Source organism: Leucoraja erinacea, chromosome 31, assembly GCF_028641065.1.
Source record: "Leucoraja erinacea ecotype New England chromosome 31, Leri_hhj_1, whole genome shotgun sequence".
NCBI classification, from domain to species: domain Eukaryota; kingdom Metazoa; phylum Chordata; class Chondrichthyes; order Rajiformes; family Rajidae; genus Leucoraja; species Leucoraja erinaceus.
Window position 1 is genome coordinate 6,513,966 of NC_073407.1, and position 19,446 is coordinate 6,533,411.

The 19,446-nt window shown below is 46.4% G+C and overlaps 1 protein-coding gene across 5 annotated transcripts in view; it reads right to left on the reverse strand.

Moving 5' to 3' along the window:
- Positions 1-14,962: 14,962 nt before the first annotated feature.
- Positions 14,963-19,446, reverse strand: part of pbx3b (pre-B-cell leukemia homeobox 3b) — a 170,011-nt gene continuing 165,527 nt past the window's right edge. For all 5 annotated transcript variants that reach the window (XR_008725934.1, XM_055659812.1, XM_055659811.1 and 2 more), the window contains one exon: positions 14,963-16,614. Coding sequence is in view for 3 of the 5 variants with exons in the window: in XM_055659811.1 (XP_055515786.1) it covers positions 16,522-16,614 (93 nt within the window). In the remaining 2 variants the exon portion in view is untranslated. The remainder of the gene's footprint in view (positions 16,615-19,446) is intronic.

Sequence of the window (19,446 nt, forward strand, 5' to 3'; positions counted from 1 at the left end):
TCTTAAGGCCAGGTCCACAACTCCCTGTGTGAAGAAGGCACGCACGTGTTATGCTTTGGAGCATTGCGTGCAGCCCTGATCACCCCATTTCCAGGAGGATGGAGGGTGGTGCAGGGTGAGGGTGCGCTGAGCATTTAGGAACCTCCATGTACGGAGAGTGCAGAAGAGGTTTACCAGGATGCAGCCGGGATTAGAGGGTTCAGACACGAGGAGAAGTTGGACAAACGCGGGTTATTTTCTCTGGACGCCAGAGGTTGAGGGGAGACCGTGTAGAAGAGTATAAAATAATGAGAAGCGTCGATAGGGTAGACAGTCACTCTGGCCACCAGTCTCATGTAGGCCCCCACCCTCACCGTGTGCTCTCTCGCCAGGGACACGAGAGCTCGGAGGTGGGGCAGGCAGGTGACGCAGGTACAACCTCGACCGTCCATTGCTGGGACCCATGAATGGGCATCTGGGCCAGGCCGCAGAGTGGAGTAGACGAGCTGGAAGAACAAAATGGCAGTGGTGTAAATGTGAGGATGACGGCTGGCACAGACTCAATGGGCCGAACGGCCTATTCCCATGCTACATGTTTCTATGACCGCCTCCATCACTCCACTTATGCTGGATGCCTGGAACATGTGGTGGAGGCAGATATCATATATGTTCTATGTTCTATAACCTATGTGTGTTCTATGTTGTATGTTGTATGTTCTGTTCTATGATCCATGATCTATGTTCTATGTTCTTTGGTCTATGTTACATGTCACATGTTACATGTCGCATGTTACGTGTTACATTTCACATGTTTTATTTTCTACTGTACATGTTACATGGTACATGCTACGTATTACATGTTCTATGTTCTATGTTACATGTCACGTGTTACATGTTCTATGTTACATGTTGTGTGTTCCATGTTCTATGTTCCATGTTCCATGTTCCATGATCTATGTTCGATGTTCTATGTTCTATGTTATATGCCATGCCTAGAGATAAGCAAACCCCAGCCCATCAGCTGTCAGATGTACAGATAACCAATGATAAGCTGTGTCGTGTGTAGGAAGGAATTGCAGCTGCTGGTTTGGACACAAAGTGCTGGAGTAACTCAGCGGATCAGGCAGCATCTCTGGAGAAAAGGATTAGGTCATAAGGTCATTAGGGCGAGACTGAAGTAGGGTCTCGACCCGAAACATCACCCATTCCTGCTCTCCAGAGATGCTGCCTGACCTGCTGTGCCTGGGCCGATGCCTGACCGCTTAGATAGAACAACCTCTATTGGCTCAAAATGTTATGACTCAGAACAACATACAGGAGTTAAATATAAACTGGGATTAAACTGTGAGGATCGGGCAGACTGGCTGGTGACAGGTGACTGAGTGCTTTCAGAATGTTGTGGGTGACTGATGATTCACAGATGACAATAAGAAAGTATTTCTTGTGGTGGGGAAGATGGGCACGGAAACAAGAGTGTAGGCAGCAGCGAGCATCTCACACCAGCGAGGTCCACGTGTGGCAACTTCTCCCCCAGCACAAGCCGGCAGCTGAGGCTGGATACCCATCGCTTGTGAGATTGGAGAAGAGGATTATACAAAGTGAACAAACTGAACCTCGGTGTGAATCAGTCATGACCTAAATGAACGGTGGAACAGATATGATGGGCTGGATGGTCTCTTTTATTTGGTTTAGTTTAGGGTAGTGTAGTTTAGTTTAGTGAGACTGCATGGAAATATGCCCACCTAGTCCACCCCGACCATCAATCACCCATTCACACACTAGTTCTATGTTATCCCACATTCGCATCCACTCCCTACACATGGGGGGCAATTTACAGAGACCAATGAACCTACAAAGCCGCGCGTCTTTGGAATGTTGGAGGAAACCGGAGCACCCAGAGGAAACCCACGTGGTCACAGGGAGGACGTGCATACTCCACACGGACAGCACCCGAGGTCAGGATCGAACCTGGATCTCTGGCGCTGTGAGGCAGCGGCTCTACCCGCTGCATGCCGTGTCGTTTACTTGGGGCTCTCCCTAGTCCTTGCTGAAACACTCTCCTGACCAAACTGCCCGCCTGTGAATGAATCAGCACTCGTTGCGATGTCAGGCTCCACTCACATTGTGCTTCCTTTTCCCCATCGCTTTGCTCCAAATATATATTTGTCACTGATACGATCTCAACTAACACCCATAAACTTGCATCTGATAATATGTTCACTAACTAGAATGTAGAAACACAAAGGACTGAACAAGGTCAATGGGCTCATTCATCTTGAGCCTACACTTAGCATGTGAACGACCTGTTCCAGTGTCCCTGGTTAACTGGTGCAGCTATAAACATGACCACAAATGCACCCAGGACGTGACCTTACCCAGTGTCGCAAGCTACCCTGAGATAAACCACAGGTAGATACAAATTGTTGGAGTAACTCAGCGGGACAGGCAGCATCTCTGGAGAGAAGGAATGGGTGACGTTTCGGGTCGAGACCCTTCTTCAGACATAGATGTCAGGGGAGTGGGCGGGACAGAGATAGAATGTAGTCGGAGACAGTAAGACCGGTGGGAGAACTGGGAAGGGCAAGGGGTTGGAGAGAGGGGGAAAGCAAGAGCTATTTGAAGTTAGAGAAGACAATGTTTATACCGCTGGGGTGTGAGCTGATATTTGAGGTGCTGTTCCTCTAATTTGGGCTGGGCCTCACTCTGACCGCTTTACAATCCATCAGCAGAGGTTGGAATGCCGAGGGGTTGTGAAGAAAAGTCTCTCTGATAACTTCAGGCTGAACTCCCCTGAGGAGCAGGGAACGGGTTTCGTCTTCACATTGCTGTTGAAATGCTAGCGTTGCCTCTTGCCTCTGTGTGAACGTTCTTGACTCCACGGACCTGGATATCCGCTCCAATTGTCCTCATTATTTGAGGATCTCCAAGATCGGGGCTGGTGCTGAGAGGTCGAAGTTCAACACCTGAGTAACAGGAGAAAAGAGGTGGAAAATCCACAAACAGCGAGAAAATAGGAAACGTTGCCAGAGGGAAGTCTGATGGTGATCTGATCCAAACGCTTTATTTGTCACTTTTGCAACTGCGCAGCGAGTCCGCACTCACCAGCGAACCCCCCACACTTGGGGCAACATTTTCACTCAGAGGGTGCTGGATATATGGAGCGAGCCGCCAGGGGAGGTAGTTGAGGCAGGCACTATAACAACATGTAAAAGACACTTGGACAGGTACATGGATAGGAATGGTTCAGAGGGATTTGGGCCAAATTGGGTTAATGGGATTAGCATAGATGGGGCACCATGGACGAGTTGGGCCGAAGGGCCTGTTTCTGTGCTACATGACTCGAATACTTATGTTGAGGAAGAGATTACAGGGAGGGGACAAGCAGCAACACTGCTTTGTCTAATTTATGGGGCCGTCATTGGCTACACATTTAATCTCCCTGTCCCCATCTCACAGCTGGAGGAGCACAGATTAAAACACAGAGTGAAATGGATCAGGCGACGTTTTGTGTCAGGATCCTTCTTTGGATGGATTGTAATTGGTGGGGGAGAAAGCTGGAAGAGGAGTGGGAATGGGACAAAGCCCGGCAAGTGATAGGTGGATACTGGTGAGAGGATTCCCTCTTCTCCCCTCTCCCATCAGGCAAGGGGTACAGACGTGTGAAAACGCACACCTCCAGATTCAGGGACCGTTTCCTCCCAGCTGTTATCAGGCAACTGAACCATCCTATCACCAACTAGAGAGCGGTCCTGAGCTACCATCTACCTCATTGGAGATCCTCGGACTATCTTTAATCAGACTCTACTGGACTTTATCTTGCACTAAATGTCATTCTGTTCATCATGTATCTGTACACTGTGGACGGCTCGATTGTAATCATGTGCAGTGAATAGTCAATCGTGTTTTATTTGTCACGTATGTTCAGAGCATGCTCAGTGAAATTCAACTGCTCAGTGAAATTCATTATGCATATATTACACACGTGGACGCCACCATTTTTGGCGCCGTGATTCAAAGTCCAGTCGGCCCGCGCACGCTGTCCGTAGGGAGATTGTACGTTCTCCCCGTGACCTGCGTGGGCTTTCTCCAGGAGCTCCGGTTTGCTCCCAACACTCCAAAGACAGTGCAGGTTTGTAGGTTAATTGGCTTCAGTAAGAAACTGTAAATTGACCCTAGCGTGTGTGGGATAGTGCTAGTGATCGCTGGTCGATGTGGACTGGCCTGTTTCCGCGCTGTATCTCTAAACTAAACTGAACTAAACTAAATGACAAGGAGCTAAGCAGTGAATTGTACGTAGAGGGTGAAGGAAGAATCATCTTCCCCTCAGGACAACAAACAGTCTCTGAATGTCTGTAGGTGTAGAGAATACTTGCCTCAGTCCCCCATCTACATTTCTATGTATTACACCGGAAACACTCAGCATGGGAGGGGGGGGGGGGGGGGGGGGGGGGGGGGGGTGAGGGGGAGGGGGGGGTGGGGGGGGTGCGGGGGAGATATTGAATTTATTGCCTTAGGGAACAACTTTACACGTCAATAAAGCATATTTCACCCCATCGGTGACCATGTTAATAGTTCCTTTCAGCTAGAAGCGAGTTGTTGGCTGTTTAATTTGCTGTAAAGTTTATCAGTGGAGTGAGACTGCAACAATCCGTCACATTCTAAATACACGCGGTAATTAATAGCCAGCGGAGAGGCACGCCATAACTCAGATTTAGAAAAAATGCACCATTTGCAAGTTGTCAGTAAAATAAACAATATTAACATTGGGTGGCAAGAGGGCAGGGAAATGCCTCTTTTCTTCCTGAGATTGGTCAAAGGACAATTATGGAGAGACTGCTCAGCAAAAAGCCCGAAGGATGAAATTTGTATTGTTTGCCACATTACTGCGTGACTTTTATCCAATTTAAGAAAAGGCCAAATTGCACTTGTAATTCACCCAGATCCACATCTTTAATATTACGTGGGAGCAAAGCTAAAGTACACTAATGATGCCTGTTGGGGCCAGGCCATCGAAGTGGGGCCCAAAGGTTGCTTATGGCCTCGCTGTGAACCTCATCAGCTCTTGACAGGTCGTTGCCCTTGGCCACCAGAGATGTGATCATGATGAGAGAAGTCTGTGTGTTCATTATGCTGCCTGTGCCTCCGCCAATAGTGCTTCACTCCAAAGAGCTTACATTTTCAAATAGTATTTTCTTTGATTTATAGCGTAAGCAATGGAAGCCCAGTCCTGACAACCGCCATCAATACTTTCGGATTTCTTTTCAATCTTGCGTTCCACTGTCAGAATGGCTCGGAGCTTTTCAGTTCAGTAATAGCAATTACTGTAGCATTTCATTGCAGACCAATATATTAAAGCACTTCTTATGACTGGATTGGTTTCGAAAAAAAAAAAAAGTGGGTTGCTAGCTGTTACAATATAATTTGGATTAAATTAAAATACAGTTCAGAAAGCCCGCACATCCATCTTGCAATGACTCAGACACAGACATTAAATCTCCAGGCCCACACAATCATTGTCACGCTGTCAATAAAGAGTTGCTCATTTTAAATATACCAGTAAATGCAAGTATCTGTCTCTGCTCTCTTCACCAAAAGTAATATTCCTAAATTAGCGCGCTGCTGGATCAAGGAACCGATGCAGATGGAAATAAAGGCTGACATTCGCCAGGAATTATCGCAGGTAACACCTGGCTGTGGATTGAACACAAACTTTGCACAAGTTCAAAACTAAAGTTCAATGCAAAATAATTCCAGACATCATTGAGTCTGAAGGGTCCGGACCTGAAACGTCACCTGTCCATGTTCTGCAGAGATGCTGCCGAGAGAACTAGTAACTCACCGAGGTCGGGCTGAGTTACTCCAGCTGAGTCACTCCAGCACTTTGCATCTGTTTTTGTAAACCAGCATCTGCAGTTCCTTTTGTCTACATTCTTCCCCAGATTTAGTTATTGTAGTTTAGTTTTGGAGATACAGAGCGGAAACAGGCCCATCGGCCCACCGAGTCCACACTGACCAGCGATCCCCGTACACGAGCACTATCCTATACAAGACGGACAATTTATAATCTTTACCGAAACCAATTAGCCTACAAACCTGCACGTCCTTGGAGTGATATTATTCACTCTTTCTAAAGCACGAAACGAACTGCAAGATCTACAAGCCCAACAATGCAGTGCGTCACTCCATAGTCTACCAACCAGACAGGGCGAGGTGAAGTTATTTACAACATGCAGCGCTCTGTTTATCAAAGCTGTGTGTATGTGTGAAAGTAACCCTGCTCCAACACCCTGAAGCACACATCGGTGAGATGTAAGGACATCCGATTTGCTCAGAGCGTTCCAACATGACAGGAACAGCAGTTATCTGTTCAACATCCATGGACTTGCTCCACCAGTCAACATGTCCCACGAAGAGACAAAGAACTGCAGATGCTGGTTAGTGCACAAAAGGACGCAAAGTGCTGGAGTAACGGCAGGTCGGGCAGCTTCTCTGGAGAACATGGAGAGGTGATGTTCCGGGTCGAGGCCCTTCTTCAGGCTGAAGAGATACTACAGCACTTTGTATCCTCAACATGTCTCATGGCTGAACTTCCAGCTCATTTTCCTGCCATACCCCCTCTTCCCTCAATCCCTTTAATATCCAAAATCCCACCATAGAAGCCAAGAATAGTTAGACCACATACAGAGTCAATTACATCTGCACCAGGTCCTTAACTTTGGGCTTTGTTTTGTTTTTGCACCATTGTAGCGCGACGATAATCCCGAAATGAAGGCGAGGAGCCAGGTGTTTCGGGAGGTATTTCAATGGCTGTCCTTCTCCTGACCAGACGAGTCTGCAAGAGGAAGATGGCACCTAAACCCCTGCCCTTTATCCCTCTAGCTAGGGGCCGCCCCCGGACTCATCCGTTCTCGTGCTGAGGGGTTCAATAGTGGAAATGGCCCGACCCTTGGGAGCCGCCACAGGATCCCCCCCCCCCCCCCCCCCAGAACAGGAGGCACGAAACGCACCGGCAGGCGTACAACCCGACCAGACCGCGTGCGGAAGTCAGCTGACCAAGGGGCTGGCGGAGGCACAGGTGGAGTGACAGGCGGAGAGAGCCGTGAAGGGGGGCGACCTCGCGGCCGTGGCTGGGCAACCAGCACCGACTGGTCAATGTCCAGATGTGCCGGCTTCAAACGGCCAATCGATGCAGCCTCCGGCCGGCCCCCCATGTCGAACACAAAAGTCGTTTGCCCGTGTTCCAGCACCCGGAACAGCACTCATACGGTCTCCGGAATGGCGTCCGGTGGCATCACGGCACAGGAAAACATACGGGCAGTCCCGGGGGGGCCGATGGCACGTGCGGGCGGAATGTCCCATGGCGGGATGTCGGCACGGGCGCGGGCCAGCCAACTCGTTCACAAAGGCGCTGTAGAGTGGACGAGGGCGGTCCCTGCTGCCCCGGCGCTGATGGCACGAACTCCCCGGCACCGTGAGTGGTGACCCGTACACGAGCTCCGCTGAGGATGAGGCCAAGTCCTCCTTAAGCGCAGTTCAGATGCCCAGCGTGACCCACGGCAGCTCGCCCATCCAGTCCGGGCCAGAGAGTCGCGCCTTCAGTGCTGCCTTGAGCTGCCGGGAAACTCTCTACCAGGCCGTTTGTCTGTGGGTGATAGGCCATGGTGTGGTACAGCCTCACACCCAACAAGTGACCCATGGCCGACCACAGCTCAGAGGTGAACTGTGGCCCCCGGTCCGAGGAGATGTCCACCGGCACCCCAAAGCGAACAATCCAGTGCGCGGACAACGCACGGGCGCACGTTGCCCTTTGAAGTATCGGCCAATGGTATGGCCTCCGGCCACTGCGTGAAGCGGTCCACCATCATGAGGAGGTGGGTGATGCCCCGGGACGGCAGGAGAGGCCACACAATGTCCACGTGGACATGGTCGAAACGCCGGCGTGGTAGACCGAACTCCTGGAGGGGCGCTGGATTATTGCCGTCTGGCACGTAATGCTTGTGCGGGCCCAGTGGCCAACCTGCTTGCGCAGATCGTGCCATATGAACCGAGCAGCCACAAGTGCCGTCGACGCCCGGATGGATGGGTGAGCCAGCCCGTGGATCACGTCGGGGTCACCAATGTAGTGCGACGATAATCCCGAAATGTACGCGAGGAGCCAGGTGTTTCGGGAGGTATTTCAATCGCTGTCCTTCTCCTGACCAGACGCGTCTGCAAGAGGAAGATGGCACCTAAACCCCTGCCCTTTATCCCTCTAGTTAAGGGCCGCCCCTGGACTCATCCATTCCCGTGCCGAGGGGTTCGATAGTGGAAATGGCCCGACCCTTAGGAGCCGCCACACCATATTGGTTTTATTCAAAAATGTTTTGTTAGTTTACATTATTTATTAAGAACTGTGTTTACAAACCTGTTGTGCTGCTGCAAGTAAGAATTTAATTGTTCCATTCCAATGCAAATGACAATAAAGCACCCTTGGTTCTTGACTCAGTTATACCATCTCAACCTCAGCATCCCCATCAACTAACTCCATTGTCACATCGAATAACAGGTAAAGCACAAACAAAACATGCCAGTTTATCTTTATTCACAACGTTCCCCCTGGGGAGGATCATGAACCCAGAACCAGATCGATGTTTTGAAAGCTCTCCCTCTACAATGCCCAGGTGACTCACCTGCAGTCACTGGCCTTACTCTAGGCCTGGGACTTGGTCAAGGTGGTCATGTTTGTTTCTCTCCGTCCTCAAATTCAACCCTGTGAACAAAGTGGTTTAGATTTACGTTTATTGTAGACCAGACGTAGATCTTTGGAAATGGTGCCTATAGATGGCGGTGCCCGCGTGTGTACTACATGCAATTTAACTGTAGGCACTTGCATACATGACTAATAAAGCACCATCGATCCATTGATTCATGAAACCATGCAACGTGTACCGAGGTACAGGGAAAGTCTTTGGGTTGTGGGAGGAAACCGGAGCAGCTAGGTGTAAGGAATGGGCCATCAATCTGAAGAAGGGTCCCGACCCAAACCATCGTCTGTCCATTCCCTCCACATTCGCTGCCTGACCCGCTGAGTTCCTCCAGCACTCTGTGCTTGCTTCTAGAAATGGCAGATCAGGTAAATGGGGACAACGGGCTTCTCCTGCTTGTGATTTATGTTCTGAGATCAGTGGTTCACTGTGTCTGTGCACCCACACTGGTTTGTTCTCCCTGAAACCAGACACTTAAGATAGACACAAAATGCCCGAATAACTCAGCGGAACAGGTAGCATCTCTCTCTCGATAGAAGGAATGAATGACGTTTCGGGTCGAGACCCTTCTCCTGGTAAACCTCTTCTGCACCTTCTCCAAAGCCTCTACATCCTTGCTGGAATGGGGTGACCAGAAGAGCACGCAGACTCCAAGCGGGTTGCCGTTCCGTGGACTGAGTGAGCAAATAACCTCCTCGGACACCGCGATGATTTGTGGTTCTCCACTGAGCAATAGGGCTCTGCACACACAGCAATTCCTCGGGCCATGATTCTACACTCTCTGCCTTGCCTGATCAGCTAACCTGCCTGATGGGTTAATCGGAACCCAAGCTACTATTTAGATCTTTTACTTGTAATTTACGGATTGTAAATTAGCCTGTTTCAAAATGTGAATTCATAGAATGGATGAATGCACACAAACAATGGGCACATTGTTCTCACGTCACACTGAGTAGATGCAAACCACAGTAACCTTTCCTCATCATGGATAAGTATCATTTTATAAAATATATGTTGTCGTTCACTTCTTCTTAGAAAAAATATAATAACAAGGCCAAACAATAGTAATTATTAATTGTGCCAAGTGTTGCTGGCTGTTTGTGATGTACTGTCTTTTAATGCGTGGTTTGTATACACTGCCCAAGCTTAACAGCATTGCACACAAGTTTAGTTTAGTTTAGATTCGAGATACAGCGCAGAAACAGGCCCTTTGGCCCATCGAGTCCGCACCATCCAGCGATCCTCACACATTACCCTACTCACATTAGTGACAATTTATACCAAGTCAATTAACCTACAAACCTGTACGTCTTTGGAGTGTGGGAGGAAACAGGAGATCTCGGAGAAAACCTATCCAAGTCACAGGGAGAACGTACAAACTCCATACAGACAGCACCCGTTGTCAGGATTGAACCCGGGTGTCTGGCCTTGTAAGGCGGTAGCTCTACCGCTGCGCCACCGTACCGCCCGTTCAGAAATGTTAAACTGGGAGAACAAACCAGTGTGGGCGCACAGACACAGTGAACCACTGATCTCAGAACATAAATCACAAGCAGGAAAAGCCCGTTGTCCTGTTTACCTGATCTGCCATTTCTAGAAGCAAGCACAGAGTGCTGGAGGAACTCAGCGGGTCAGGCAGCGAATGTGGAGGGAATGGACAGACGACGTTTTGGGTCGGGACCCTTCTTCAGATTGATGGCCCATTCCCTCCACTGATGCTGCCTGACCCACCGAGTTCCTCCAGCACTTTGTGTTTGTTCAAGATTCCAACACCTGCAGTTTCTTGTGTCACCATTTCAATATCTTTGGTCTTCGACCCAACGCCATTTTCCTACACTGACTCAATATCCCCTAATTATTTTAAAGGTTTATTGAACTCCACAGCCATCTGTTGCTACCCACAGCGGTAGAGTTGCTGCCTTACGACCCCAGAGAAGCAGGTTCGATCCTGACCGCGGGTGCTGTCTGTACGGAGTTTGCACGTTCTCTCAGTGATCGCGTGGGCACCAGCTGTTGTCACCGGCTTCCCTTCCTGCATTCACTTCAAACTCACCGGAAAAGTAATTACATTATTGTTAAACAACTTTCGTTTAGTTTACGTCAGAGATACAGCGCAGAAACCGGCCCTACAGCCCACCGAGTCGACACTGACCAGCTCCACCAGTTCACTCTAGTTCTATGTAGTCCCACTTTCGTATACACTCTCTACAGACCAGGGGCAATTTTCAGAGGCCAAATAGCTTACAAACCTGCACGTCTTTGGAATGTGGGAGAAAACCGGAGCACCCGGACAAAACCCACCCGGTCACGGGGAGAACATACAAACTGCACGCAGACAGCACCCGAGGTCAGGATCGAACCCTGGTCTCTGGCTCCGTGAGGCAGCAACTCCACCGCTGCACCACTGGGCCACCTTAAATAACAAAGGGAATCGTAAGAATGTTAGTGTACTAATAGTAGCATCCAACAGTCCCAAAACTCCGCCAGTCCAGCCCCAACAGTTCCCATTGTGCGGATTTATGGTATTTTATTATAGCGGGTCACCGCTGGAATAGTGTATCCAATTCACCACATCACAACATGTTGACAACACACCGGGCTACAAGGGAAATTTATTACAGAGAATGTGGCCAAGGTTGACAATTTTGAGTTAAGAGCCTAAAACTAGAATCCACAGATTTAAGGCGAGGGGAAAGATTTAAAAGGGACTTTTCCACACAGATGGCGGTGGCTATGTGGAGCGAGCTGCCAGAGGAAGTTGTAGAGGTAGGTACAATAACAACATTTAAGAGACACATGGATAGGCACAAGGTTTATTGGGGACAAATGCAGGTGAATGGGACTTGCTCAGATAGGGAACTTGAACAGCATAGACTAGTGGGCTGAAGGGCCTGTTTCCATGCTGTATGGCTCTATGACTCTCTGAAGGAAGGTTGCCAATGATGAGATATTTTATTTGAAATGGAGATCGAGGAGGGAACTGTATTAAATTCTCAGGGCTGTGTTTTCTTGAGTTGATGTCACGAATTGGAAGTGTTAGGGTGAAGATAATCCAGAACGAGGCGGAGTTTGCGCCACGAGAGATTGTTTCTGGAATCCAGCTCCTGAAAGGGAGGTCCGAATTGGAAATCCCCCATGGCTACAGGCCCAGAGTGGGTCAGTAGATGGGGTCAGATGGGACGAACAGCCTCAATTTCTCTGCCTCCGTAAGTTCAATGGCTCCAGTACAAATTCCCAGCAGTGTTAGGCTAAAGTGCCTGTTTATGTGATAAGTTCAGTAGCTGTGCACTCGAGTTACAGAACTCGCTCCAGAAATAGTCCAGTCTAATCCCGTGAGGCCTGGCTTTATACTCACAATGTCCTGACTCACTAAATATACAACAGTGACTCCTGCAATACAGGGCTCATTACCGCTCTTTAAATAAATAATTGCTTAACGGTAATTATTTCAGTATAGGCCTTAAGATGATATTCATGTCATAGGAGCAGAATTAGGCCATTTGGCACAACGAGTCTACTCCACCATTCTATAATGGCTGATCTATCTTTCCCTCTCAACCCCATTCTCCTGCCTTCTCCTCAGAACTCCTGACACCAGAATCGGTCAATCCCCACGTTAAAAATAACGCTGAATTTTGGCCTCCACAGGTGAATGAATAACTGTGGCAATGAATTCCAGATTCACCACCTTCGAACTAAAGAAACTGCTCCTCATCTCCTTTCCAAAGGTACGTCCTTATATTCCGAGGCTATGGCCTCAGGCCCTAGACTCTCCCACTAGTGGAAACATCCTGTCCACATTCACTCTATCCAGGCCTGTTATCAGTGTGTACACCCCCACCTCTGAAGCTTTGGAGACCTGGATTGCCTGAGGCAAAGTCCTCCAGTGACAAGACAATAACGTCCAAGGTTGTCTCAATGGGAGGGTGAATGAGTGTCCTTCCAAGCTACCATTCCAAGTACTGAGGCCTTAGTAATGTTGGGCAATGTCTTTGCATCTAGGCAGCAGGTCCTGAAACAATTTATTCCAAGCTCTGACATGTTAGACACAGAAAATGATGAGCTCACACCGTCCTTGAAGAAACGCCACATCCCTTGTCACTCCTCATCACTCAAGGAGTGAAGGAACTTTAGAGATGGTATTGAGAAACTCGCATGCGTGCGTGTGTGTATCAAGAGCAATGGAATGGAAACTTGGGAGAAGACACACCATCTCCCAAACTACACGCCTGCCCCATCCTTTGAAGAACTGACAGTGTCCTCAGAGGTAAAGTCACAACAGTTAAAGCACATCATCCTCGATCCTGAGGGTCTTGCCGATAGGAGGTGGTGCGTGAACCCACTTTAACCGGCTCGAATGTGCAACTCCAATCTCCCACAGTGAAGGTTCAGGGCACGACCATGGAAAACTGAGATTACCTCCACGTATGCTGTGAACCTCCACAGGAAATTTACTAACCAGCCAAACCATCTTGAGGACACTCAAAGTGCTGGAACAACTCTGTGGGTCAGGCAGCATCTCCGGAGGAAAAGGATAGGTGATGTTTCAGGTTGGGACCCCACTTTCAGTCTGAAGAAGTGGCCCGATCCAAAAGAGGTCACCTATCCTTTTCCTCTAGATGCTGCCTGACCCACTGAGTTACTCCAGCACTTTGCATCTATCTTTGGTATAAACCAGCATCTGCAGTTCTTTGCTTCTACATTCTAGATCACGTAGGGAGCAATTTGATTTGACACCAGTGGGATATAGATAGGTTAAATGAATAGGCAACCATTTAGCAGATGGAGCATTATGTGAGATAATCCACTTTGTTAGGAAGGATAACAGTTGTTCAAATTAAGATCGACTACAAATGCTGCTGTACAGAGGGATTTAAGTGTCCTTTATGTGAAGCAAAGCAAACTCTCACGCAGATCAAGCAATTGGGAAGCCAGATGGATTGTTGACCTTTACTGCAAGGGGATAGAGGACTAAAGTACATAAATCTTGTTGCGACTTCACAGGGCATTGGAGAGTATATCTGGAGCACCATGTATGATTTTGTTCTCATTTTTATCAGAGATATAATTTGAGGCAGTTCAGGGATTCACGGTTGCTTCTAGCAATGAAGGGGTGATCTTAAAAGGAAAGTTTGAGCAGGTTTGGGCCTATCGGGTAATCTCATTGAAACAAAAGAGATTCCAAGAGGGATAGACAGGGGAAGATGTTTCCCCTAGTGCAGAATCTAAGCCTTGGGGGAAGTTTCCAATAAGAGTTTTCCCATGTGATACAGACGTGAGGCCAAATTTCCGCTATCATGACTTTCATGTACTTTAGGAATTCCCAACCTCAAAGGGGCTGTGATTGAATCCATTCAAGGGAGATATATCTTAGAATTAGAGGGCAGTCAAGAGTTATGCGGGGCAGGCAGGAAAATGAAGACCAATATTGGATCGGCCATGACCTTATTGAATGGTGGGGCAGCTTTGACAGGCCATCTGGCCTACTCCTGCTCCTAATTATGTTTATAAGGATCTTGATAAAAGGCACCCTCAGATATATGTAATGCTACCTTCAGAGCTTGAAATAATGTCACATCGTTTATGGTCCAGAATAATTGGTTCCATTTCACATGAATCTTCATGAATGAGAGCAGCTAGTTTCGTAAGCAGCCATTAGATGATTCAGAATGTACATTAAATCATTACTGACTCTACACAAGATTCCCACCGGTGCACAAGTTGCGAATGCACTAGCGGTCTTATTTGGTGCAAGTGACAGCCTACACCAGGCAGTTAAAATGAGGCCAGATTTGGGGTATGAATTTAGACAAAAATGCTGGAGTAACTCAGTGGGTCAGGCAGCATCTCTGGAGAAAAGGAACAGGTGACGTTTCAGGTCGAGACCCGTCTTCAGACCATGGAGTATGAATTGTTTTATTTGCCTATTAATTCCTGTATCGTTAACCACAAGTTATTACTGAATATGTGCAACTTTTATCACAATGAGCTTCCCTTCCTTCAGTCACACTAGCCATTCAACAACAGCCTACCTCATTCACCACCTAACTCCGTCTTTTCTGGGTAATGGTATGATGGTACTTTATGCCCAGGTACAGTGAAATAATTTTATTACATAGTTGACTTCACAGCAATCCATGTTCAAGACCCCACAGCAAGTTTCCACACTTTAGCTGAAAACCTCTCTCTCAAAGGGGCCCATTTTCTTTCCGCTGGAAGCTCAAATGAAGACCACGAGGTTGTTGCATCATGAAAGCAAAAAGTTTTATTTAAGATTTCAACTACATTTAACTACCACAAGGAAGACTTCTCAATCCAGGGTGTAGTCCAGTCAGAAAGTAACACGAAACGTTTTAATACATTATATCACTGCCACAAATTATTTCCATGACTCAAATCAGTTTCAGAATTGCATACAATACAAAAAAGGGAGAAAGGAGGGGGGCCCCGTTACACAGGGTGAAATATACAGTACTGAATACTGAATTTTGTATGCATTACAACTTTTTTTTGCGTGGTTTAGTAATGACATGACCAACATTCAAAATGATCTTCAGTATTTACAACAGTTGTACTGTTTGTATTTAAGATGATAACCAAACTTTTCACTTTAGGATTATCCTTTTAAAAGCAGTTGCTAGAGCAACCCTGATTTCTTAAAAGATACAATGTACATTAGATTACATGAAAGGAAATCAAAAGTTAATTACAAGATGCAAAAAAAAAGTAAGACAGACAAACTACTGTGTGAATATTGTTCAGAGGTAGTAAGTGAGCACTCTAAGCTACAGAACATGTTGAAATTCTATCGGTTCATATGAGTTTGCATGAGGTAATAAAGCTGTGTCTTGATTGGTGAGATGTATAAATACTCTTTACCTACATTATTTACAACACTCCATGTGAACGGTGCCATTTCCTGCCATAGATAGGTTGAAATAGCAAATCTGAAAAAAGTATGAATGCTGCACCCATCTCGTACTGTAAAACCCAGGCTTCAGGACACATAAATTTAGAAGCAAAGACTTACGAAGGCTGGCATTGAGTTAGTGTGTTAAAAAAGGAACAATTGTAAATAGCACTCCGTAATAACAAGTCTGAGAAAAAAAACAATATCAGTTCTTGGCAACCCTCTGGTTATTTATACACGGGTAATAAAACTGCTCAACCAATCCTTCCAAATGAGTCTTTATTCTAGTTGTACAGTTGTAATAAAAGAAATTTGATCAAGATTCTGATATCATGTAACGCTTCGTTGTTCTAAGCAAGCTATCAATTCCAGATATCTTGCTAAAATAGTTTTAAGCAGCAGCAAGAGTTTAGCTTTGCTAACTTAGTTAATTTATGACTGTCTGCCTCGGCACCAGCATTCTTGTGTATTGCAGTCAATTTGAAACATGCATTCATACCTCAAAAGGTCAAGATGCTTCACAGTAACATCTTACACATATAAATCTTCAATCCATGCTTTCACCCTTTGTGAATTTCCATTACAAATTAACTTTTTTTGTTCCATTTTTTAAAAGTCTGAAAACACTGGATCTATTTAGTTCTTTGTCTCAACAACTGACTAAGGCAAGACTGTGCTGTAACTTAACACAATAAATGTAGAAATCCAAAGGGAACCAATCTGTTCCTCTTCAATGATATGAATTGTAAGTTTATTTTGTTTTCACTAAAGAGCAGGGTTTTACAGTAAAGCAGCAGGTGACTGGGTTACAGAAAATCCACTTTTCTTCTCCTACTGGTCAGTGCTAATCAAGGCCTATTGGCTCAGGGAATGGATGTTGCTAGGAGATCAGTTAGAGGTATCAGAGTGCACACTTCCAGGTCCTTCTGTTGGTGAAGTCACAGAAGATGGAGTGGTTGCATCTTGCCATCCTCCATTAGCCTAGAAAACACAAACAGTGTCCTGCAGGTAAAAATCTGTGACGTACAAGAACACATTCTCTTTGTAATTTCATTTTTAAATCTATCTAGGATAACAAAAATTAGTAGACGATAATATGCATATTGTTATGTAAACCTGTATAAAACAATGCAACAATGATCTTGAGTCAATGCAACAATGATCTAGGAATGTATAAAATCATGAGAGGAATAGACCAGGTAGATTCACAGAGTCTCTTGCCCAGAGTACGTCAATCGAGGACCAGAGGACATAGGTTTAAGGTGAAGGGGAAAAGATTTAATAGTAATCGGAGGGATAACATTTTCACACAAAGGGTGGTGGAATGAGCTGCCGGAGGAGGTAGTTTTAGCTGCCGAAGGAGGCAGGGACTATCCCAACATTTAAGAAACAGTTAGACAGGTACATGGACAGGACACATTTAGAGGGATATGGGCTAAACAGCCACATGTCCCAGTGTAGCTGGGACATGTTGGCCGGTGTGAGCAAGTTGGGCCGAAGGCCCTGTTTCCACGCTGTATGACTATGACAGCTGAAAATTCTCTACCATTAGAACGAGCCGAAATCTAAAAAAACTTCATTAGCAAACATTTCTTTAATAAACTGAAAATATATTGTTTTAACCACTCAAATCATGTTAAAGACAAAGGTTGCCCCAACGAGGTAACTTTGAATGAGAAAGAATCACCTTCCAAGTTGGATTTATGCAGATAAAATTTTCAGTGGTGGCAAAACAAAAGCAAATCTTTTAATAAGCATTTTAACAGAACTTTAGTAATCCCCAATCAATACCGTAAGTAATTTCCTGCAAACCCATAGCACGGTGAAGCATTTTTTCAGGGAGCAGCAGGCAAAGATCGCCATGAGGTGAAGCTCCTACCCTGACCCATGCGCGTAGGCATGTGCCAGCTTCATCCCTGGCACTATGACAGTGGCGAGAATGGAAGGAGGAGAGGGGGGTGCAAGTCACCTTGTGCGTCAGTCAGCTGGCTTAAGGTTTGCCACAAACTTAGGCTGCCTGCCCTCCTCTGAACAGCGCAAAGTGAATGCAAAGGAGAGAAAATAAAATACAATTTTTAAATTAAATGTTTGACTAAATTCCCCTATTTTTAGCTTCTTATTTTAATTGCCTCATGCCAGGATGCATTCTGTACCGGTAGGGTCGAGTAGAGCACTGCTAGGTGATATCCTCCAAACACTCTGGTGACGGCATATCTGGGAAAAACCTTCCTTCATCCTCCAATGCTTCACCTGTACTCAGCATCTGATCCACGGCCCCCTGTCTATTCAAACCCTCCACTAGCAACTTGCCTACCCCTCCCCCCCACTCCCTCATTGTGCACCTTGTCTTCACCTATGCAATGCCCTGCTTTCGACTTCAAGTAGGCGATGCCCAGGACCTTCTGTTTATTCAGCTTCTTCTTGGGTGCCTCAAGCTTATAAACTCCTGGCACTCGTTAGCTCTGTAGTTATTGGGAATTCATCCTGTGGATTCCTGGGCACAGCGGGTCACTGTGATACTACAGCTGATCTAACAAGCAGCATGCACCTTTTCATATTTCTGTGGCCACAGTTCTCAATCTCAGGGTCGCGTTATTTGATAGGACTGACACGGAAACCAGAGTGATCTAACCTGGATCCCTCTGCCGCAATGATTAGGCAGCACTGGAAGAGTGACATGAGATTAACATAGCGTCATGAGTGGAAGAAATATATTATATCACATAGATAATAATTCAAGAAACAACTGTGTTTGGGCTGGTGTGGCCAGAGGTGAAAGAGTTGAACTAGCTGTCAAGGCAAGAGTTCAGTGGAGGTGCTCTGGGTACAACTGCGGCACACTGCCTGTATCCATTAGTGTGGATTCCATCGGTGAAACACATCAATTTCAAATTGAATGCTCATTTTTCTTACATTTTAATTTTCTCTTGGTCCACACTACTCTCTGTGCAGCTCCTGCAGTCAGGAGGCCACAGTGATTTTACCTATTGACTAAGTGGGTATGAACATTCATCAAACCTGCAATCAGTTACTTCTCTGGTGCCTCACACAAATTCAGAATTACCAAGAGCATCTTTCAATTCTATTCCACACTCTCTCTCCATTTTCCGCCGTCTCTTTCTTGATCCCCTTAAAACATACTACACATAATCTAGACACACAAAATGTATATAATGCAAATTTGTCACAAGAAGGAACAATTTATTACAGACACAGAATGAGATCTACCTTGCAGGGCTAGAGACAGCCGAATGTTGCTAGTGGCTATGACTGTCACTAGCAAATTTCTTCTTCCACTAGCGTAAGCGATCAGAATCAAAGCCAGCCGGATGATTGGGGTGACAAAATGAAAGGTGAATCCTGGGAAGCTGAGGCACTGTTCTGTGGAGCTCATTAGGAAAATCTTGCTAGTGTTTAGAATACTGACTAGCAAAACTGAAAAATCCATGAGCAATCTGCTGGGCAGCCAGTATTAAATTCAAGCACTGATTATAACTGCTGTCAGACTCAATCTCCTGAAAAGCGCTCACATTCTGTGCAGACAACATTATTTAGATTTAAGAAAGAACACTACTCAGAATGCCCTGTTTTTAAAATAAAATTTCCCCCAAGATTGTGAATCATTAATCCAGGCACGGCTCTAGATTTAACTCCTGCAGGCTCGATCAGATCAAACCGATCCTACATGGCATCAAACAGGGAATGATTTCTGCTGACATGAGGGGAGCTGGCAGAAACAAGGCAAATATTGAAAGCAGCCTCTTGCAAATGAAACCAAGCTAATCTGCTTTGCACAAATTGATGATCCATTCC